The sequence below is a fragment of the Cnephaeus nilssonii genome (genome assembly GCF_951640355.1).
Source record: "Cnephaeus nilssonii genome assembly, chromosome: 15".
Taxonomy (NCBI): domain Eukaryota; kingdom Metazoa; phylum Chordata; class Mammalia; order Chiroptera; family Vespertilionidae; genus Cnephaeus; species Cnephaeus nilssonii.
In genome coordinates this window covers 35,239,033-35,248,755 of record NC_137086.1, presented here as the reverse complement: position 1 = coordinate 35,248,755, position 9,723 = coordinate 35,239,033, and the positions used below count along the sequence as shown (strand labels likewise).

At 44.0% G+C, this 9,723-nt stretch overlaps 1 protein-coding gene across 4 annotated transcripts in view; it reads left to right on the top strand.

Moving 5' to 3' along the window:
* Positions 1-1,365: 1,365 nt before the first annotated feature.
* USP34 (ubiquitin specific peptidase 34) overlaps positions 1,366-9,723 on the top strand; it is a 239,468-nt gene continuing 231,110 nt past the window's right edge. For 3 of the 4 annotated variants that reach the window (XM_079792022.1, XM_079792020.1, XM_079792024.1), the window contains exon 1: positions 1,366-1,976. In XM_079792022.1, the coding sequence (XP_079648148.1) occupies positions 1,934-1,976 (43 nt within the window). In that variant the 5' untranslated portion in view covers positions 1,366-1,933. The remainder of the gene's footprint in view (positions 1,977-9,723) is intronic. The other variant, XM_079792021.1, reaches the window with a different exon arrangement.

Below are 9,723 nucleotides of genomic sequence, written 5' to 3'. Positions count from 1 at the left end.
GCTCTGCAGCTTTTCCGCTTCCATTTCGTTGGCAAGAACTCAAACGTATGGCCAGCCCGAGAGAAATCATACCATGGTTGGCTTTCAATCAGTCACCAATATCCCTGGGGGCTTTCCCGAGACAGAGGTCTCTCAGGTGGCACCTGGGAAAACAAACAAAAACCACCGGGGTTCGGCTGGTTTTCCTGTGGGCCGGGAAGGGGGATGGCGGTGAGGGGATGGATATTGGATGGACGATGTCTGCCCACAGGGCCTCATGTCTACGAAGCCCAGATTTTGTGGGAGAGATGGGAAGAGGATGTCGGGAGAGCTCCACAGGCCCGAGGAGCACCTGCTCCCCGGGAGCCACTTCCAAGGGGATGGGCAGCGACCTGCCGGCATCAGCCTCAGGCGGCAGCAAAGCCGGGGCTCCGGGATGGCGGTCCTGGCCGGGCGCGGGGGTGGGGTGCCGGCGGCCGCGGAATCCACGAAAGAATTCCTACTCACTAGGTGGTCTGGGCACAGGTCTAACCGTAGCACGCACCCTCGCTTGGGGGCTTTTCAGTCTCCTCTCTCAGAACCACGCCGGGTACAGACATCAGCGCGGGAGGACGGCGTGAGGACAATTCCCCAAGGCCCACCATCGCCAGTGCCCCAACCCGGCACCTCGGCGGCGTCCCCTGCCCGCCCGTCCTTCCGGCCCGGCCCCAGCTCCACTCCCCGTTAAAGCCGCTCTTCCCCCGAAGCATCCTCCGCCGTCTCAGGTGAAGCGTTTCAGAGGGGCAGCTCCTGAGGGGCCCGCTCGCGAGAAGAGGAGGAGATGCCCAGGTGGACGCCTCCCGCCGCCATTTCTCGTCTCCTCAGGCGTCTCACTGCTCGAGGGAGGAGGAGCCCGCAGGACTGAAGGTAGCGAGGGACCCGGATGCAGGTTAAGCCGACCCGGGCCGGTCCAGCCTCACAAAGCCCGGCGGGGAGAGGGCCGTGCGCCCCAACGCGGGCTGCGGCGTCGGCCCGGGCCCCCACGCCCGCCCCTCCTTCTCCGCCTCCCCCCACACCCCCGATCCGCAGCGCGGGGGAGGGCGATGCGGGGGGAAAGCGGCGCCCACTTCCCTTCGCGAGCCCGGAGGGAAGATGGCGAAGCTCAAGGGCGGGGGTCAGAGCGGCGCCCGCTGGGCCTCGGCGCCCGCGGAGGGGGCCGTCGTGGGCGACGCCGCGCAATCGCGACCCGCTCCGCGCCTCCGCCATCTTCTACTCACTCGGACCGCCCCCCCCACCCCCCCGCGGCCGCGCTGGCTGCCGTCTCCCTTCCGGCCGCCGACGGAGATCCGGGCGGGGCGGGGCGGGGCGGGGGGCGGACGCGCCGAGGGGGTGGGCCGAGGGCGGGGAGGCCGGACGGAAGAGGAAAGGGAGGGCAGCGAGCGGGCCGCGGCGGGGAGCGGAGCGTGCGGCGTGTGTGCGGAGGCCGAGTGGGAGGGCGGGAGGCGAGGCGAGGGCGGGAGGCGGAGGAATGAGAGCGCGCGGCGCTTCTCGTGGGCTCCTTCGCCCGGACGGAAAGAGCCGAGCGCAGCCCGAACGCTCTATTAAAATGGCGGCGGCGTCGGCGGTGGCCGCGGCGTCTGGTCGGTGAAGTGACTCTGCTGCTTCTTTCCCCACCCGCCCCCTCCCTCCCTCTCCCCTCCCCCCGTCCTTCCCCCCCCTTCCCCGCCGCTGGCGCCTCCGCGCCCCTCCGGCCTGCGCACCTCCCCTCGCCCCCCTCCTCTCCCCCGCCCGCTCCGGGGATCGCCGGCCCCCTCCCCCATCCTGCTCCCGCCCCGTCCCCGCCGCCGCCCGCCCTCGTCGCCTCCCCGCCCCGCCGGCCGGCCGGCCCCCTCCTCCGCCTCTCTCCCCTCCCCCCCGCCGGTCGGGATCAGTCAGCGCGATCCGAAGCGGGGGAGGGGGGGGCGGCGGCCGAACGATGTGTGAGAACTGCGCAGACCTGGTGGAGGTGTTAAATGAAAGTAAGTAGCCGCGGCGGCGCCTGTCGGGGTGCACGGCTTGGGGACCCCGCGCTGCCTTGCCGGCCGCTGCGGCCTGCGGGAGGGACGCCCGAGCCGGCGGCGTGCGGGCCTAGCGCCGCGGGAAGGTGCGCGGTGGCGCGGCCGCCGCGCCGCCTCAGGCCCAGCTCGGCCGGCTTACCTGGGCGCCCGGGAGGGGGCCGCCGCGGAGCTGCAGCCAGGCCGGGCCTGGCGGCCTCGGCGCCGGGAAAGTTTCCTCATTACAGGTGTCAATTAACGAAGCACTAATGAGCCTTCTCCTTTCCCGGTGGGGAGGGGAGCGGAGGTGCGGCCGAGAGCCGGCTTCTCTCCGCGGTCCGGACCCTGCGACCCTCCGGCCGCCCTCTGATTTTCGGGGTGCTGCCGAGGCCTCGCGTACCTGCTGGTTTTCTTTAAACTCCCTGGGAGGAGGATGGTGGTTTCTCCCTCCCTCGGCGTGTGTGTGGGTGTGTGGACACCTTCTGCCAGACCTTCAACACCTGGAAATGAACTGTGGTAGGGGTGATTGGAAACTTCATACTATTCTGAAAAATTAATGCTGTTTCTTAGCGTGCCATTCGTCGTTTTAATGGTGAATTCTGTCATACTAAGGAGAGTATTGTACCTCAGACACCATCCCGACATAGTCATGGCCTGTCTCCTGGAATAAAAGGCCTTATTCCTTATACTTTTGATTATTAAAGACTGTTAATGCATGTACATTGATCCTTTCTAGCCAGATTTAAAATTTTTATTCCCGACCCTTGCAGGATGGTATTTTAGCTCAAAGAAACAAGCTATATTGCAAGTTAACTACTTCTGGGCCCAAAGGCCTAGTTGGACCAGGTGAATTAGATAAAAGGGTAACATACAGAAACTTGATTGTTAAGGAAATGCTCATTTACCAACAGCTTTTGTAGGTTTTGGATTTGTGTTGTGTGTGTTATATTTTGAAAGACTTTCAAACTACCTATTTCCTAATTATGATTCTTTAAGACAATTGATTCATAAAATGTATCATCTTCTTTGTGTTTGAATTTCACTTTAGTGACCAAAGGCAATAATAAACGTGGAAAGGTATTCAGTTTACTTTCAACTGTTTACTTCCTGAAAGGTGGAAGCAGGGTTTTGCCCATATTCAAACTATACTTTCCAATAATTGTGCCATTATGAAATTTCCTACATTTTTAAAGTTATTTGTATTTTGAGATACTTTTATTGTTTGTGTAGGTGGTTTGATATACTGATAAGCCTAAGTCCTTTTTTAAGTACTTAACTTCAGTAAACTGTAGTATGTATCTTAGATATAAGTTGTGTGATTATGGCTTGGTTCTGAAATTGGAAAATGAATAGCCTTGCTGTGTAATATATTAGGAAAAATTGCTTTTAATAATTTTGTTGGTGTTTTAAAAATTAAACTTAACCAGTAAAATTAATTTTAAACATAGTTTCTAAATAAACTGAAGTTAATCTTTATTATTTTTTGAAAAGAGACATAGTGAAAGGTCTTATTGAGGATTATTTGTGAACCCCCTAGAACTCTGTTTAGGAGCACTCAAACATTTAATGGATTTATGGAGAGTTAGAAATAGTATGGAGAATTGAAGTAGAATTTAGTTTTTATTACTTTTAAGTAAATACAGTTAGTTGAACAAGGTTCACAAAATTTGTCCAGGCAGACCTTCTAAAAAACCTGTTATTTTTTAAAAACCTGCTTTAATGAACAAAAATAGGAGGATTTCCTATTTGTGTGTGAGCCAATGATTTCTGAAAATACTGAGACAGTTTGTTAGTATTTTCTTTAAGGCTCAGTTTAAAAATTTGCCTCCTAAACACAATCTCACAGTGATAACTTCCTTTTAAAAAAAAAAGTTACTTAAGCAATTTTTTTTGTAGGTTATACCGAGCTATTATAAGTTGCTTCCTTCCCCCTCCTCACACATCCCCTCCATTATTATTTTTTCTTTGTGTAGTTCCTGTATTTCATACTAACATTTATCTATGACTGGGTAGGAGTGTACTGTTGGAACTTGAAACTTGTTGAATTGGCAGTGTAGGTATATGTCTTCGTGCTAATCTGGTTCACAATAATTATTAAGACTACTTTTCCCCTTCATAGGTTGTGCAACAATGAGCATCAATTCATTCTTGATTAGAAATTCAGAGTTAAAGTACCAAAATATTGTGCTCAGAATTCATTTCTCAGTATAACTCCCTGTAACAGTTTAACCAAGAGAAGAAATAAAACTATATTTTTGGGTGTTACATTTCAAGTTGATGTTGAAAAATAATTATTTTAAAAAGTACCAAAAACTTAATTTCTTTTAAAGTTTACAACCTCTGACCAAACTTGAAGAAGTCTGCCTGGACACACCAGTAAATGTGCAATCTGAAAATTTTGTGTTTTAAATAAAAGGGTAAACATATGTGGATAGTATATGGCTTTATATCTGATATACAGTTTTGACAAGGTAAGGACTTCAGATGAATTATTTACTTTAAAATCTTGTAGAATGTAAAGTAGTTAAGATAAAAATTGGTAGTAACAGAATGTGAGTAGTTTTTGATGAGACTATTAATACCAGTTATACCTCTATTCCTGCTGAGAGTCTGAAGCTGTAAACTCTTTAACTGTGGAACATATATCCCTATACAGACACAATTTTGCCAGCAGGTTAAGGCCCATTGAAGCCTGTCTGTAGAACCAGGCTAAGGATCCCATAATGAGGACTCTTTTTAATGTGGTCTTGACAGATATCCTAAAACTTGAAATTACATTTCCAAATAGCATTTGGCTGTAGTGTTAGAAAAAAATCTCAACAGTGCTAACATTTGAATTTCCATGTTACTTTCATGCTTTGTTTTTAATAAAGAAGACATTTAAATATATTTTTATTGATTTCAGAGAGGAAGGGAAAGGGAGAGAGAGAGAAACATCAATGATGAGAGAGAATCATTGATCAGCTGCCTCCTACTCCTTCCTGTGGGGATGGATGGAGCCCACAACCAGGGCAGCATGTGCCCTTGACTGGAATTGAATCTGGGACCCTTCAGTTCACATGCCAATGCTCTATCCACTGAACCAGACTGGCTAGGGCAAGAGGACATTTTTTTAAAAAAAATATATCTTTATTGATTTCAGAGAGGAAGGGAGAGGGAGAGAGAGAGAAACATCAATGATGAGAGAGAATCATTGACTGGCTGCCTCCTGCACGTCCCCTAATGGGGATCAAGCCTGTAACCCAGGCATGTGCCCTTGACCGGAATCGAACCTGGGACCCCTCAGTCCGCAGGCCGATGCTCTATCCACTAAGCCAAATCAGCCAGGGCAAGAGGACATTTTTAAAAGCTTGGAATATATTGGGTGAATTTTGCTGTATCAGTTTATGGGGTTGCATTTAGTTTAGGAGATAATTTTAAGTTTATATTCCTATGCTGCTTTTGTTGAATTTGTATGTTTGCTGCTTTTATAGCTATTTTTATGAACAGTTCACTAAGTCAGAGGTATTTTTGGATGTTTGAGAATTTGGAGGCCTGAAGTTATGCTTTGCATCATCACCATAGCTAGGTCACTAGTTAATTGAGGTCATTATTTGCCTTGGAAAGGTACATGTATCCATATACTTATACTGAGAACAGTGAAAATTACTTTAAATGTACATCAGTCTTTTAAACTATTTGTAAGTTGTGGATTTTATTCTGTGTGCTGTGTTGGGTGAATTACAGTTTACCAGTTGTTTAAAATAGACAATTCATTTGTCCATCCTATCCTTTGAGATAGGCAGGAACATGTATTGGTATCATTTGAAAGGTGAAAAAATTAAATCTCAGAAAGGCTAAGTGGTTTGCTTCAAGATCATCTGTCATCTGCTTAGTTAGTAGTCATATCTAAGCTAGAACTCAAGACACTCCGATACCAGTATTTGCAGAATAATTCTGTTTGCAGAATACTTTATTGAACAGTTTGTATTGGGTACTTTATCAATTCTTTGAGGTAGGTACTCTATCACCCTTTTCAGATAAGAGAACTAAGGCTTATGCAACTTGCATAGAATCACGGGACTATTCAGTGGGAGGCAGGATTTGAACAAGACTTAATCCCAGGTCAGGCCAAAAGCCCATGCTCTTACCAGGTGTACCAGTTAATATGCGGATTTTTTTCAACAGATGGAGTTACACATATGTTGATATATATATGCAACTCGATATGTATGCTATTTTGTGTTGACAGCAAGATTCAAAACTTCATATGTCAAATTTTCTGAAGCTGTTAACATCACAGATATTTTTATGCTTAAAAATGTCGAATTTTGTGCCAAAAAAAGAGCATTTGCAGGAAGTTTTAATTCATTACTTTATTTTGAAGAAAAGTGCTGCTGCAAGTTATCGTATACTTCAGGAAGCTTCTGGTGAACATGCTCCATCTCAAGATACTTGTGAACGCTGGCTTAAATGATCTAAAAGTGATGATTTCGATGTGAAAGACAAAGAACGTCTAGGTCAACCGAAAAAGTTTGAAGACCAACAATTACAAGCATTATTGGATGAAGATGCATGTCAAACTCAAAAACTTGCAGAAAGATTAAACTTTGCTCAGCAAACAATTTCCAATCGTTTACAAGCAATGGGAAAGATTTTAAAGGAAGGAAAATGGGTGCCACATCAACTGAACGAAAGACAAATGGAAAACCGAAAAGTCATCAGTAAAATGTTGCTTTAATGGCACGAAAGAAAGCCTTTTTTGCATCAAATTGTGACTGGCGATGAAAAGTGGATTTATTTTGAGAATCCCAAACGCACAGAATCATGGGTTGATCAACATCGCCTGCAAGGCCAAATCGCTGTGGAAAGAAGACAATGCTCTGCATTTGGTGGGATCAGGAAGGTGTGGTGTATTATGAGCTTCTAAAACGAGGTGAAACCGTTAATACTGATCGCTACCTACAACAAATAATCAACTTGAACCATGCTTTGATCGTGAAACAACCAGAATGTGCAGAAGACATGGCAAAGTAATTTTGCTTCATGATAACGCACCATCACACACTTTAAAACCAGTTAAAGACATGTTAAAAGATCTTGCCTGGGAAGTATTAACCCACCCGCTGTATTCACCAGACCTTGCTCCTTCAGATTACCACTTGTTTAGATCAATGGCACACACACTTTCTGAGCAGCACTTCAAAACGTACAAAGAAGTGGAAAATTGGGTCTCTGAATGGTTTGCCTTAAAACAAGGAAAGTTCTATTGGGACGGTATCCACAAATTACCTGAAAGATGGGGGAAATGTGTAGCTAGCGATGGACATTACTTTGAATAAAGCACTTTTGATGTTTCTCTTGAAATTATCGTGTTTTCTTTGATTACAAAATCTGCATTACTAACCTGTACACCTGGTAACATTATGCTATACTGTATAAACTTGATAATCTATTCAAGTGGAGGACATTATTATAAGTACACTGTTTGGCAAAATAAATAAATACTATATTTTTATGTATTCTAACAAATTCAGGTGTAAATCCATGGTAATTGTAGTGGAAATTTATGGTGATAAATGTAGCTGAATGGGAATCTATCTCTTAATATAGTTTGTCAGCAATGATCCCTTTAAAAAACTACACATTTCACCCTGGCTGGTGTGGCTTGGTTGGAGTTTCCTCCCTCACACCAAAGGGTTGCAGGTTCCATCCCCAATTGGGGCCCATACCCAGATTGCAGTTTGAGTCCCGAGGCAGACAATTGATGTTTCTCTCTCAAATCGATGTTTTTCTTTCTCCCTCTTCCTTCCTCTCTCTCTCTAAAATCAATAAAAAACAAACAAACACATGTCCTCAGGTGAGGAAAAAACCAAAAAAATCTACATATTTCTCTCTGGTTTTTTAGATAACTACACAGGCACTATATAGTCAAATCATTAGTAACAACATTTTTTGGTAGATTTTTATTATTTGAACTGATGCCTAAAATTGGAAATTTTATTTCACGACAAAATGAAGTCCCAAATTATGGATTTATATTTGGTAAATTAATCTTGCTACATATATATCCTCTTAAACCAGTTAATACTTGGAATAGTTTTTCAAAAATAATAGTATTCACGATTTTAATTAAAATATTTGTATAAAGTAATTTATAAACCATAGAACTACAAACGTAGTTATGAAGGCTTTCTGCATAGTCAATGGCAACTATTGATGACTAGCTTTAGCATTGTATTCATGAAATGTTAATGTTATATATTTAATACTGAGAGTATATATCTACTAGTATTTCCTGTTTATTGAGAATTTTTAAATTTTCAGAAAGAGAAGGTCAGAAACTTTTCAATAATGACTTGATGAAGGTAGACAGACCATAGCCAAATGGGCTGGGCTATCTTTCTTTTTCACTTACTCTTTTTTTTCTCTTAATTATAAAGGTTGCATATTCTTATTGTAGACATTCTGAAAACTCTTCAAATTTAAATCTGTGATAATCTTACCATCCAGTGATGACTCCTGTTAATGCTTTGAAATATTTTTCCATCTTTATGGTACACATTTCCATTTTAAAAATTGATAATGAGGTACACCATATGAGTTTAATATCTAGATTGTTTAACCTAACGTGTTTGATCATCTCCTTTAACTTTTGAAAACATTTTTTGTCTATATAATATTTCCATTTTGTATACAATTTAGTACTTACCTATTATTGTATGTTTGTTTCCAATTCTCCCATATTATAAATAATGCTGCAGCCCTGACTGGTGGTGCTCAATGGTTAGTGTCAGACCTCGAATTGAAGGGTCTTGGATTCAATTCCTGGTCAAGGGCAAGTACCTGGGTTGCAGGTTCGATCCCCGGCCCTGTCAGGGTGCAGGCGGTAGTCAACCAATCAATGTGTGTCTTTCACATTGATGTTTCTCCCTCTCTCCCTCCCTCCCTCTTACCCTCCCTCGTCCTCCCCCTGTCTCCCTTCCTTCCACCTTCTTTAAAACTTAGTGGGAAAAATATCCTCCGGTATGGATTAATAACACACACACACACACACACAGTCCTGCAAATGATCATCCTTGCATGTAAATATTTTAATACATCACTGGTTCTTTAAGATAAATTCCTAGAAGTGATTACTGTGCCAGAAATACAAACACTTTGTTTATATTATCCAATTTCCAGAAAGGATATACTGATTTCCATTCTTTTACCAGTGTCTTCACAACTTGGGTACTCTCACTTGTACAGAATATTATCCTTAAAAAAGTGTTGTTTTGGCTAGTAAGTTTAAACACATTTTTATTGGCTATTTGCATTTATTTAATGGTACAAATGTACCATTTAATGGCTTTTAATGTTTTGTATTAACTTATAAGAGCTGTTCACTTATTAAGTATATCAACCCTTGGTCATATTCAGCATGTATCTTTTTTTCCTGCTTTTTTGTTTGCTTTTTTATTTTGGCATTTTTAATTACTGGTTTAAAAAATGTTTTATATTGTGCGGCTTCTCCATTGTTGCCTGTCTAAAATATAATATATGGTTATCATATTGCTTGCTTAAACCACTGTAGCTCTTTATTGCCTGGAGATTAAAGGCCTAACTTCTTAGCCTGGCATATATATTGTAGCACAGTTTGCCCAAAGTCATCTCACTTTTTTTGTGAGGCCTTCTTAAATCTTTTGGGACCGCTTTTAAAATAACTTATACCCTTTAGTTAGAATACATACTGTGTAATAGCTCATCTTTT